We start from the raw sequence: 14,381 nt of genomic DNA, 5'->3' as shown, positions 1-14,381 counted from the left end.
TTAATGCAATTTCATCTTGCCGTGCCCATCCGTTATTCTGTCAACATCATGCTTAATGCCTGCACCGTCGGAAGCGCGATGCCTTCATTTCAGCGGGGCACATTTTGTGCCGCAGGCAACGTTTAATACCCGTGGCTTGTAACGGATACTGCAGTATAGTATGCAACACAGTAAAAACATAAGATATTAATTTTGTGTCTTCTCGGCACTGACATAAATATTGGCGAGTTAAAGGTTAAAGATCTAGATTCTATATAATATATTTAAATATTTCTTTTCATCAGATTTTATTTATAGATATAGTCGGGCATATAATCATCAAAGCATTAGCTAGGAATAGCTCTTGGTGGATAACAACCATATATAATACTAGTAGTATTACAAGAAAATATAAAAACGTAGTCAACAACAATAACAGAGCAAAGAGCTATAAAAATAATGTATTTTATACTTCTTTGAACAGAGACATAACATACAAAAGTAACATGACTTCAGGTTATGTCTTTCTAACTAATACTATTTTTAGAACTGAATAGTTAAAACATTGCCTTTCTGTTGTGCAACGGTGATATTTATAAAAAGAAATAATTAGATCTTTGATTGTTACGAAAATAAATGCTGTTGCTGGCTGTTGTGCAATGATTTTTTTTGTAGTAAGTACATTGTTTACTTCTATGTTTATAAACAGCAGCCAGTATTTTAACGCGAAATTTTGTAAACCCGACTAGAATAAGTTTTTGATATACCACGTGCAAACCCCGTGGAACTTCCTTTTCTGATCGGATCACAAACCAAATCAACATGCCTGTAAGTATTGGTGATATTTTACTGAAAATACAGAGAAACTTTGCACAATTTGAACAGGAATATATATAGGCATGTTAAAATAGTTATAGCCATTTAGAATTTGGATGTATTGATGCAAGTGATCTTGTATCTTCGTCGACTTTGCTGAGTTTTCGCTTCTAGGAGACGTCAACAAGTTTACGATGGTTTTGTGTAGGCGCAGAGGCGCAGAACGTTATTCTGTATAATTATATAACGCCATGCCATTCTGTTTGATGATACAAGATCGAAGTTACTACCTGATGTTGAATTTCATTCCATGTGGAATTGCGACATGACCTAGATTAGAAAACTCGTACTCAAAACAAGTCGTACCAGAATTATAACAAAGTTTCATGCAGCAATATGTACATATACAAGCAAGATAACAAATTTGTTCAAGCCCACTGCTTAGTAGCTGGTACGAATAAATATTAATCACAAATTTATTAGTCTACAGAGTTTAAAATTATTGGATCAAATTATTAATCAGGTCTAGTAACAGTACTTAGTATATTGCCGGATTGGTGCATCATGCACCGATCGATTCGGTGTATCATGCACCAATTGGTGTATTCCGCAATACACTGATCAGTGTATCGGCTCAGTAAAGTTATCAACTGACCATTATTTCACATGTATTTTATATTTCCGCATCATGGGAAAAACTAAAGAACAGCCCTCCGAGGTGAAGTTTTCAAATTATTTCATTATTTTTGAAATATATTAGCATGTACTACTTACATATTATTTATTGTCAAACACAACAATTTCTAGTGTTAAAAAGCATTTTTGTTTCAAGATTTCTCAATGCCACTGCAGCATGTGTTCCGCCATGTTGATATCTGAGTAATTTTGAGTGATTTCCCTTTGATTCGGCGCCAGAACACTAAAAAAAATGACATAAACCAAAATATAAAATTACCGCAAATCATTTTTTTTTTTTTTTTTTTTTTTTTTTAAGTTATCTAAGAAAGTGGTGTATAAGCTACAAAATGGAATAATAAATGCACTCATGCCATTGTGATAATACATATATTAACAGATTGAATACTATGGAAAGCAAGACAGAAAATGACACATGTCTGATGTCACTAAATCCATGCTAATCATCACAGAGGAGAGATAATATCAAAATTAAAGAAATGAAAGCTTTAGATAATTATCAACCAAACTCCTTGATCCACTCTTGATTTATATAACATAATGGCTTATATCATTAATTAACCAACATGTTCAGTCAGGGGTGTAACTGTTTCAAGTTACCGCAGTTTATAACCCATTTGAGTTATTGGTTAAACTTTCATAACTTGTTTCAGTTATCATGAAATATTACAAAGCCCTTCTGTGCCAATTCCTCATTTTGAATGAGACTAATGCAATTATTTCCTGAATCCATGACCTTTTATCTTTCCAGCAAGGCTGATAAAGTTTTACGCAAAAGCTTTAAAGCTATAAAACTCTTAACCCTTTACCACACAGAAAGAAGCCAAAGTAACCTCTTTTACATAAAACTGATAAGTGATAATCAATAATCAATAATCGGTATATGGCTGATAAAGGTGACTGTCTTATCTGAACAGAGGTGTTGGCATTATTTTGTGATTACACACACTTCTGTTAAAAATGTCATTATTTTAATATTTTCTGTAAGTTTGACATTATTTTTATCAATATAAAGTTTATAGCAATTTAAATTCTCTTTCTGATGATACAAAATTTGTTGAAGTTTCTCTTTGAGTTTCGAAGATATAAAGTGTTAAAGTACGGGAATATATATTTTTAGGCAAAAAATTCTGTTTTGGATTACTTTCACATTGAAATTCATGTACAATTTCATTTTGATGTTTCAAAGTTTGATTTATAGTAATAGACCTATCTTCCGAATCGGAATCATTAAGTATTTATATAAAAAAACAACCATCAAACTGAATAACACTACAAAAATAACGGATCGTAAAATTTCTGAAAGTGCAAAAAGATCGCTGAGATCGAGTGTCGTAACCGACTACAGTATTCTTTTGCTAAAAATTAAAATTTTAGGATAATATTACGTGATATTTTGATGATCAAACGTCGGTACATCACGGTGACTTCCGCTGCAATTAACTCTTGGGGTGTCATAAAATATTTGAAAGCCGCGGTCTTTCTGTTTTGATTAACACTTCCCGTTATGTAAGGCCATAAATTCCAAGCCATCGTATACACAAATTGTTGTTTAGGGGAAATCTGCATGTATCACGTGTGACCTTCATGACCTAACACATTTAAAAATACTTTGATGTTAAATGGTTGTTATTTTTAGAACGAGGAAAGCCTGCCAACCGGCCAGTTGCAAGCAGTTTTCTCAGTAATTTTCCATGACGTAGTGTAGGGGTGTAACGATACATCGAACTATCGATGCATTGCGATACTAAGTGTCCCGATAGCATGCATCGATAGAAAAGTCACGATCCAATAACAATCGCCGATAGTTCCTTCAACAATCGATAGGTCCGATAGTTTTGAAATTTTAGTAAATACAGAAATAATTTATAATTTATAAACCAAGAAACAGAGCCAGCTTTCATTTGCGCCTCGGAAAATGTTTACGTCTCCATTACAATAATTACCCTCACGGAATTAAACTACCATAAAGGACTGAGAAGTCTGGGAGATAATTAATAAATTTAGTTTCTTAGAAACTTTGATTAAATATATTTAAATAACCTGTTAATTTTAGATGAGAAAATGTACTATGGACATGGAGAAAGAAGGCTACTTGTATTATATAGCAAACTGTTCGGTAGGGCCCTTCATTTAGTGCTGGTACACCTTAACCCGATCTGTTAATTTTCGTCTTTTTCGATGCTTTGGGTTATTAAACATGTTGATATTCGCAACAAAATGGCCAATTCGTTTGAGTATACCTTGCATAGGTTTATTGTTTTACTTATTGTTCCAAAGCCAAGGAAGGCAAGAAATATTTAATGTTAGAATTATTTCTGTCCGTTTCAGTTATACAAACATCTCAATGTGTGTTAACAGCAATTATAAACAGTGTCGTCTCTTACACTGTGTAACAATGCCAGTTGTTAGCTTTACTGTATAAAATATGATGGCCGATAACTGTTGCAATAGTATTGCAATAGTAACCTGCAATAGAATAGTATCGCAATAGTTTTTAAGCAATATCAATAGTATTGCAATAGTCAAAATTGGCCTCAATAGTCACCCCTAACGTAGTGTCGTGCACATGTAGGAAAAAACCCCGGTGTCTTTCTTTGCAAAGTACTCGATAAATTTAAATAGTAACCACATGATCTTGTACGTAAATAATGATGACGAAATCCCATATTTTGAGTTAGTAAACATCCGGAATTTGTTTCTTTAGGAAAAGAACGAAAATAAAGCGATTGATTATGAGACACGGGATAAAACGATTTTGTTCAAATGGCCGTTAATTGGTATAATACGTTTCTATCGGGGAACCGATAGACATGGGTCAATACGTTTCTGTTTGGTAATCGATAGATACGGTGATAAACGTATCGATGTGGGAAAGGGTTAATATCTCATTATTAATATCCAGTCATGCTTATCAGGTCATGCTCAGACTAAAAGAGAATTTGACTAGCCTCAGTTTGCTACTAATTTCACTTTGTGAGAACAGCAAAAAGACTTTTTTTTAATAACTTACCTGAGTTAACTATATTTTGTAACTAATACAGGTTATAAAATGCTTGAAAAAGTAACTGAAATAGGTTACATAACTTAAAACAGTTACACCCCTGCTGACTGATGTTACTAACTTTGATATCACTTCTTGTTGATAATACAACGCTTAAATTATATTCAAGGTAATGCGCATGTCAATCAAATTTTGGGATGCTGGAATAACTGTTTAGCTTTATAAGCGTAGATCCGAATCCAACATGGCTGCGATTGTAAAAGGCAAAGGTTATTGAAGGAAATTTGGGTAAAAAATCACTTTTGTTGGGGTATTTAAATGGTGTTTGCTTATGTGTCACAGCAGGGCACTCGTTCGGTCATTTTTGGGGCCGAATATGGGTACCATTCCCCTCCTAAAATAACGTGTTTTTTTTCCCTTTCTCGGAATAAAATTCCCCTGATGATAGGTTGTTTGACACAAATAGGTATGATTCTTTCTTTTAATATTATATAGTGCCTCTAAGGAAGATTACTGTTGCAGTATAGTCGCATCAGTTAGGAATCATTGGAAAATCTGTAAAGTTTTAAAAAGGGCAGTGGCTAGACAATTCGTGTCTAGAGGTCCGATAATCGATATGAATAATAAATACTAAAAAAAAAATGGTACTTGCAGACACTGAACATTCAAAAACAGGTGATAATCTCATTTTCTTTTTAATGTTCTAAATTCTTTGGAAGTGGGGTTTGACTAGTTCAATTAATTGTACGTGAGTCGAATCAAGTCAAGTAATATTTATTTATAAAAGTCTGGATAATAACACTGGTACACAATACACAGAAAAACACAAGCCCTGAAGAGCTTTTAAAGCCGATACGCAAATGAATAAACATAAAAGCATTGCATCAACATATTGCGTAGCATGTAAGACGCAATTTATTTTGAAAGGTTAGATAATAGGTAGGAATATGAATTAATAGTTACTATAATAATATCAACATATTACAGTTGTGGTATTGTGATAAAATCGCATAAATTTTAACTATTAAAAATAAAAATATTAGTAAAATTTGAAGATACCTGGAAAGAATATCCATTGCATCCTTCCATTTAGTTGATGTTAATGTGAACAAAAGGCAAAACACGAGTTTGTCACTGTTTTTAACAACGCATCCTAAAGTTTACACAAATTTTACATAGCTCCGATTCGTGTCATGTGATCAATATCGACCAACCGCACTGTTGGCTGTACTGAGTGTAATGGCCGACATGTAAAAACAGCAAGGTAGCCAAAATGAAAAATTACAGTGCTTATATTTTATTAACATGTTTTACTGAACATTATGTTTAAACCATAAAATGATTCAATTTTATTTTGTGTTACAATTTTATCATTTAAGTATAATTGTCTGATCCTGTTTTTATATATTCCTAAATCTATATTTACCACAGAAAAAGTCTGTACTGGTTTTGACGTACAGAGACGGAGCCTGTCCTATCACGAAAATATCTCGGAATCAGTTCTGACGTTAAATTATTTGGTCTAGGCTTTGACTAGATACCGGAAAGGGCCCTTTCTGTAAAAAGGGCCATACATGATCGGAAAGGGCCTGCCATATGTTTATTATTGGAAATTTTTGATTTTTTTATCAATTTTTCAATTTTTAAATGAATTATAGACAAAATACTAGTCAGTGACTGGAAACGTTCTGTAAACATACAACTTGGTCAGACCTGTAAACTACGAAATTTAAAACCCATCAAAAATTTGTGAATTTTGTTCTGCACAAGCTTCGACTTATAATGTGCATACTCGCAAACTGCAAGCAAAAATTACAATTGGAAGTTGAGCTTTCTTACAATTGAAAATTTTAGGTTGATCTGCATTTTCAGTAGACAGTCTCAGTGTTATTTCTTTGACAGATTCAACAAACTTATATTATATGAGTTATTAACGGAAATCTATGCATGACTTCTGCCTGGTGAGCGTGCCTCCTGGACAGTTGACAGTAGCAACATTTATAATGTTAACTTTATGCCCTTAACTCATGTTATCGATTAATAATCATATTGTAGTAATCAAACATGTTACCCACTATGCGATGCACGAAGCATGAAATACATGGTCAGGGTCATCAGTCAGGACTTGTTTTGCATCATTTTGGGAATGCCACCAAGACTAGTGGAATTGGAAAAATGCTCTCAGAAAGTGTCTGAATTGGGAAATTTTGCAAATTGCCAAAATCATGTATAAAAGATATTTTTTATGTAAAATATTAATGGATTGCATTTCAGTTATTGTTCAATAAAATAACTGTTGTTTTAAGAGGGATATAAATTAGCAGTAGCCCATGGCCCCTAGATTTTTGGCTGGGCACCTAAATTGTTGGAGAAAATGTCCATATACCTAATGGTAAACATTTATTTTTGACAGTCTGGGCCCCTAAATAAAAATAGCTAGTTTATATCCCTGTTTTAATAACCAAAATATATATAGAAATGAGCAAAACTATTTTAAAACGGCATTTATCCTACAAGGTAACACTCACATGGGAATTTTAAATTCAGAATTGAGGGGAAAATACTTTTTTGCTTTGAGATTACCTCCTTTTACCGGAGATAGATTTATAGCGGAAAAAAATGTGTCAATTTATATCAGATTTAGAAAACGGGCGGTAAAAAGGGTATGTGGTACATACTTAAGGAAGGTAATGTGGTGCGTAAGAAAAGGGACATGGCGCTGTGCCACGCTGAAAACAAAACTAGCACTGCTATTGTCTTATACATGTTCTTGATCCCAAAATAGAACCATAACCTTCTCAGTTAGTGTGCACATTTGGGTTGAAATATGCTTAGATACTTAACCGGTTTTTCTTGTTTCAGTTAGCAAAAGATTTACTTCATCCCAGTGCAGAGGAGGAGAAGAGAAAATGCAAGTTGAAGAGACTGGTCCAAAGTCCAAACAGCTACTTCATGGACGTCAAATGTCCAGGTGAGATATTCAAAATTCATTCAGTTCTAAATTTTAATAAAAAAATCAACGAGATCATGCATTGTGACCCAAAGACACAAAATAACACAAGTATAAGATGTAACAGGAAGTACTTTTGGGTCCACAAGCTTCATACTAGCCACCCAGTAGGGATCAGTATTTACAGATATAATGGGAATACTCGGTCACTTCATTTAACTAAATTTTAATACAGTTTATTTTATTAAAGTTCACAGGACAACTGTTTTGGTCATATGTTTAAATTGTTTTACTTTTAATATTTATAAATGTGAAAAAAAATGTATTTGAGAAAATAGACCGCCAAACTTTTGATGTTTTGCTGCTTAAATGAATTTTGGTTTTGTTCATTTAAATGATGTGCACAGTACAGTTGTATGTTGGACTTCGATTTTGAGAATTTATTCATCTGGACTTTGTAGTCTCTGGCTTCTATCACTCTGTTTTCAATAACTATTGAATAAAAGGACAGTTAACATTTAAGGTAGTGCACCAATTATGATGCTTCGGTGGTCAGAGACACCGATTTCTGTACCTTTAGGGAAGTGCTGAATTCGTAGTTGTGTAACGGACTGAAAATATTTCAGCCCTGACTGGGAATCAAACCTGGGACCTCTCACATCAAAGGCTGACACTACCACTTCACTAAATGCTAGCTCTAAAGCTAGGACATATAAGTGCACCCTTTCATGGACCCTACTACATTAACCACCTCCATTTTAGAATTTGTCCTCGTATTCCACGTGGTTAAACTTCTGTTGGAGGTTTCCAAGATACGAGTTATTTACGTTGGGTGCCAAATGTAACAGACTGAAAAGATTACAGCCCTGTTTTGGAATCAAACCCGGGACCTCTCACATCTAAGGCGGACACTCTACCACTTTGCAATAAAAGCTAGCTCTGTAGCAAGGAAAGCACCCTTATACTCTACTACATTCGGATGAAACATTACACAGGAAAAATTACTGATTGTAATTATGGGTCCACTACCTTACATAGGAACTGTTATTTGGACGGTTTACATCGACAAAATTATTGTCTTCTTAGAGCTGCAAAACAAAACAAAAATTACGAATTTCCCAAGTTCGCAATTCTTGGCCATAATATAACTGTAGTACAAATGTGTTTATGAATTATGTAACATCTGTATCCATGAATACTCGTCATCCAGAACAAATATGCTTGAACTTTTAATGTTATATTTTTTCAGGCTGTTACAAAATAACCACAGTTTTCAGTCATGCACAGACAGTGGTTTTGTGTGTTGGTTGCAGTACAGTACTGTGTCAGCCTACAGGCGGTAAAGCCAGGCTCACAGAAGGTATGGTACAGGTTTCTCAAAAATTTAGGGTATTATTGTATAGGAAACTGCTACTGGTCACTGGTAGTGTGTATTAGTTTTAACTTTATACTAAATTGTTGTAGCTCAGTTGTGAAGCAAATTCTATAACTACTGTATAGTAATGTAGTGTGCCAAGCTTACACTTGGCAGGACACAGATTTAATTTTACTATTAAATCTGGAACTGTTACTGTATGGTAGTGTAATGTAGGTAACCCAGGCTTATAAGTTACAGTGGGAAGGGTACACTTCTTCACAATTTCACTGTATGATTTTAAATGAGTATTGTATCTGGGACTGCTACTGTAGGGTAGAGTGTAATTATTGCTTATACTGTTCGGTAGTGTTGTTTGTGTCAGCCTGTGGGACGTTAAGCTAGGCTTAGAGAAGGTATTGTACAGGTTGTTTCACAATTTCACTATATGGTAGATATGTCAGTGTGCAGTGACCTTGAAGATTAAGACAGTACATACTTCAGGCTTAACCCTTACCCTGCTAAATTTCTATAATGACCTTGTCCATCTTCCTATTTGGACAGTACCATTAACTGTAAAAAGATGTGCAGGCTGATAAGAGTTAAGGCTGCCATATTTCATAAGGTAGTAGCTTGTGGTCAATAGGTGACCCATATTGCTTTGGGGTCATTGACATTGAAAGTTAAAGGCAATGATAAATTTGAAATGAGGAACTTTAAAAGGGCTTGGTCCTGCTCAACATCAAACATACAAGGATGATTCAGGGTTCGAATTTAAACTCGCATACTCGCGAAATGCGAGTGCAAATTTCAAACTGCCAGGTGAGATTTCAGACACTAGCATTTTTTTGCGAGTGAAAATCTTTGGCCGAATAATGTGCATTTCTAACGGTCGTCTCGATCTTACACTGTTCTTTCTTTAACAACTCGCGGTCATTGCAGCGCATTGTCATTTGCAGAACGAATTTCGGAGCACTCTTTCATCTTTTGTCGTAAAAGGAAGTTTACACTCGATACGTCCCGTACGCATGTCTTTTCAACTGCTGACAAGTACCTGCGCTAATTTTGATGACGTTTACCGCATTCGGTGGGTTTTTTGGTAATCTATAATAAGTTACTATTTACATAGCGCAGATACGATTGGCTTGACTCGTCACGTGGATGTTTGTGTTAATGTTGTAGTAAAGTGACAAGTCGCGGAAAATGCAAGTTGTTTTTTCATTTACATGGTTCGCACAGGCCATGAAAAGTCCTTGAATTTGATGCCTACTCCTTGAAAACTACTTGAATTTTGTAACAGTCAGAAACTACTTGAAAACAACTTGAATTTAGGAAAAAAACGTACAAAAGATGGCAAATAGTCCTTAAATTCGTCGGGTGCAAAGTGAAAACGGACAAACATTATAAACGGACCAAAATAAACTAAAAAACGACGGGAAAAAACAACCGTTACCGCCATTAGGGCCTGCAACGGAGTCGGCGATAGTACGGTACGGTACTGTACTTTACGGGTTTTATGCTCTTTCAAGTAATTTTCACACTGTGTAATTTATCCGCGATGCGTTGAAGGTAAATCTTGTGTTACATTGTTTAATTTTGTCCTAAATTGGAATTAAATTGGTTATTTCATGTCTCAACAACAGTGACATTGCGCCTATTTTAGTCCTTGAAAATGGAGGAAAACTACTTGAAAACTCCTTGAAAACTACTTGAATTTTTTTTTTTGGAAGGTCTGTATGAACCATGATTTAGCAAGTTAAAAAAAATACCACTTGCGAAAAAATGCAGGTAGAAAATCTGGCTAAATTCGAACCCTGTGATTGTCTTTGGTTAGTAAGTGTCCCCCATTATCATAAGGTGAAAATGAGGCTAAAAATTGTTATCATTAATTGGACATCACTGAAGTGCTGGAGGCACCTAGCAGTTGAAGTTGTAAAATGATTGATGATTGTTTCCATAATAAGGTTTGTTTAGAAGACAGTTTTTTGGGCTGAAATTCGGCCCCATTCTTTCTCCCCAAAACACTTTTTTTTACAGTTTTGACTGAAATTCCGCTCCAAAAAATTGCTTTAAAACTTGGTAGATGATATTTAGCACAATTTTCCCATCCTTACAGGCCCTGCCACTAATCCCCCCAAAACTGAGAAAAAATTGTTATATGTCTCACTGCTTACCACTTTTTCATATGCTTGTATGAATATCGTGTACTATATCAGTAAGTATCGTTACATTTCGTGGGCATAAAATTTCATTCTGGTAGCAAAATGTACACTCATGAAAACATGAATTTGTAGAATAGAATTGAGATAAGCATTTCGTCTATATTTAAGCAAATATCAGTGATTTTATACGTACTTGGAATTGTAAAATATTTTTGAAAGTTCAGATTGGTTAAACAATGATAGAGAAAAATGAAAACAAAATTTCAGTCTTTAACAATATTTGTTTTGTTGTTTTCAGGCTGTTCCTTCAGACGAAAGCAACACTAGACTGAAAGAAGAAAAAAAAGAAACGTGTAGAGGATTGATTGCAATGGTTATATTGTGATAGACTGTGCTACAGTATCATTGTGTTAGACTGGTCACTTTGTCATTCTGATAGACTGTGTCATAGACTGTGCTAAACTTTCATTTTGACAGACTGGTTCAGTCAATATTTCTCTTTTCTTTATGCCATTATTTAAAATACCATTAAAATCAGTCATCTACATGAAAATCTGTTTGTTATTAATTTGTTACTTTCCAATTAGGAATGGATTATTGTCCTTGAAAAAAAATGGCCACAGAGTCGGAGATAAGAACATTTCTCTGGTTGCAGATGCAGGAAATTATATCCGACTTGAGGGACAGCTAATAATGAGGCTACCTTGAAAGTAAAATCAGTTGCCTTAGAACCAGATATTCCCATCTGTACCTTCAACTAGTCATGGTTATTCTTGCATACTGTATTTTGTAAATAATATAAGAAATTGTATGAAATGAGTGACTATGAAAAGTGCATATTTATTTACTGTGGTACGTTCATTTAAGCTCCATAAGGAGTATAATATTGTTACGTTTACGGTTGATCGGTAGACCATTTGGTTTCTGATCAAGAACGTGTGGTGTCTGTAGGTCAAAGTTAAACGGATCACGGGACTAAATATGGGACGGGCTGTCCAGGACTCGTACATGTTTTACAAATGCTATGGGACGGGATGTTCAGGACTCGTACACGTTTTACAAACGCTATGGGACGGGATGCCCAGGACTTGACATGTTTTACAAACGCTATAGGACGGGATGTCCAGGACTCGTACATGTTTTACAAACGCTATGGGACAGGATGTCCAGGACTCGTATATGTTTTACAAACGCTCTTGTTAATGTGGGGTGTTCTAACCTCAATGGCACTTAAATTATCTACTCTGTGGTTTGAAAAACTAGATTGCCAGTGCCTGTTGAATCATCTGGAGCTCAACTGCTGTGGAAGATGCGCACCTTTTGCGCTGTCTATTTGTCTAGATTTTATGGACTGATCATCGTGAACCCTTTGGGGGGTATTACTATAAGGAAACATGGGCTGAACTGCCAAGTGGAGGCACAGTTGGAATCCATGTACATTTTGTACATATGTCGGCCCAAGATTGCATTACTTGGTGGCTTGTCCTTAATTGGGACCCATCATATTACCTGTAACAACATTGTATAATAGTTGTTAAATTTTGATGATACTTGCACCACATCAAGACTTAGTTTATGGGTCGAGTTTTGGATTTCATTTCCATTTATTATCATCAGAAGTCCACTAAGAATTTTGGTGGAATATGCTCACTGGCCAAGTTTAGGCAGCTTGAGGTCAGACATTTTCTTCGAATTAAGGGACTGATCACGCTGTAAACTTTTGTCCTCAGGCAAGCAAAGCTGCACAAGGATTGAAAAGGGGATGATATGCAACAACTTGCATCATTTACTTCAAATTCATGTTCGGAAGTCGTCCGTATCTTTGTGAAGAGGACGTCGGTATTATGTACACTGAAGAGGTACGAAAATGCCTGAATATATTTTGTACTACATAAAGCATCACCATGAAATGTCCAACACATACTCATCTCGATACTCTGTACACATTGTGTTCAAATTTAATCAGCGCAACAGAACGTAAAGTTAACAACAGGTATAGAGTATCGAGAAGAGTATGTGTTGAACATTTCAAGGTGATGCTTTTTGTAGAACAAATATTCAGGCAAATGTTTGTTGCGTTTTCACATCTCGTCGGTGAATATCTAGCGGAACCCTTACTTATTGCTGTTTTAGATATAGTCAAAATTGTGAAGTTAACATTCAATTTCATATTCTGATTTTTAGCTCACCTGAGCAATGCTCGAGGTGAGCTATTATGATCACGCTGTGTCCGATATGCGTCCCTCCGTCGTCAACAGTTGTGTTTAAAAGACGTCTCCAAAACCACTGAAGGGATTTTGAAGAAACTTAGCTTGGATGGTCCTCTACCAAAGTTGTTCAAATGGTTCCACTTGGTTGCACATAGTGGCGGCCATAGCTAAACATAGAAAAATCTTCAACAACATCTTCTTAACCAATGGTTCGATTTTGAAATAATTTCACACAAATGGTCCATATGTCACACTACCAAGATTGTTCAAATTGTACCGATTTGTAAAAAAACATGGCCGCCAGGGGGCATGGTCACTTTTCCCTATATGTATATAGTGGAAATAAAAAAAATCTTGTGTGAAACTGCTGGGCCGATTTTAAAATAATTTTACACAGATGGTCCAGGTGTGACCCTCTACCAAGATTGTTCAAATTATTTTGATTCATCAAAAAAAGTGGCCACCATGGGCGTGGTCACTTTTCCATGTAATACGTATATAGTGGAAATTAAAAAAAATCTTGTGAAAGAGCTAGCCCGATTTTAAAATAATTTTACAAAAATAGTCCTTGTGTGACCCTCCACCAAGATTGTTCTAATTATTTTAATTCGTGAAAAAACATGGCCGCCAGAGGGCGTGGTCACTTTTCCCAGTATGTATATAGTAGAAACTTAAAAAAATCTTGTGTGAAACTGCTAGTCTTGAAGCCTTGTACACAGGTGAGCGCTTTAGGGTCAGTGACCCTCTTGTCTGTGGACAGATTGTTTGGGGAGGAAACTAGTCATGCATTTGGACTACCTTAGATAATACAACAGTACGGAGAAGTTTTATGTTAACGAAAGCTCTGCTGAGCTGTTGCGATCAAACTTCGTTCTTCTCTCAGCAGCTCTACAGTAATGTCCTCATTCCTTGAGCAACTGAATTATGGTTTAGCATTATATTAGTAGGATGACTTCCTCATGTGAAGAATCTAACGTCACAAGTGAGGCTTGAACCCACATCAGTGAAGGGTAAGTGATTCAAAGCCGGCGACCGTAATAACTACTCGGCCACAGAGGACTAAGAATTTTCGTGAAATATGCTCACTGGCCAAGGTTGGGCAGCTCAAGGTCAAAACTTTGCATTTTCTTCACCTTGAGGGACTGATCACACTGTAAACTTGTGTCCTCTGGCAAGCAAAGCTGCAAGGATTGAAAAAAGAAAACGATAC

The 14,381-nt window shown here is 35.4% G+C and overlaps 1 protein-coding gene across 1 annotated transcript; it reads left to right on the top strand.

The window, feature by feature from the left end:
- The first annotated feature begins 687 nt into the window (after positions 1–687).
- On the top strand, positions 688–11,514 carry LOC123542300 (40S ribosomal protein S27). Its single transcript, XM_045328087.2, has 4 exons — positions 688–807; positions 7,358–7,466; positions 8,695–8,805; positions 11,260–11,514. Exons 1-4 carry the CDS (start codon positions 802–804, stop codon positions 11,286–11,288), a joined length of 255 nt encoding a protein of 84 aa, XP_045184022.1. The 5' UTR covers positions 688–801; the 3' UTR covers positions 11,289–11,514.
- The last annotated feature ends 2,867 nt before the right edge of the window (positions 11,515–14,381 follow it).

The sequence above is a fragment of the Mercenaria mercenaria genome, chromosome 19 (assembly GCF_021730395.1).
Source record: "Mercenaria mercenaria strain notata chromosome 19, MADL_Memer_1, whole genome shotgun sequence".
Classification (NCBI taxonomy): Eukaryota; Metazoa; Mollusca; class Bivalvia; order Venerida; family Veneridae; genus Mercenaria; species Mercenaria mercenaria.
Note: the sequence above shows the minus strand (reverse complement) of the source record. Positions and strands in the feature narration are given on the sequence as shown.

What these genes read in the sequence shown, in the direction of transcription:
- LOC123542300 (XM_045328087.2), top strand. An exon ending in CATGGACGTCAAATGTCCAG is followed by an intron (nt 7,467 to 8,694) that starts GTGAGATATTCA and finishes ATATTTTTTCAG; the next exon opens with GCTGTTACAAAATAACCACA. An exon ending in TAAAGCCAGGCTCACAGAAG is followed by an intron (nt 8,806 to 11,259) that starts GTATGGTACAGG and finishes TGTTGTTTTCAG; the next exon opens with GCTGTTCCTTCAGACGAAAG.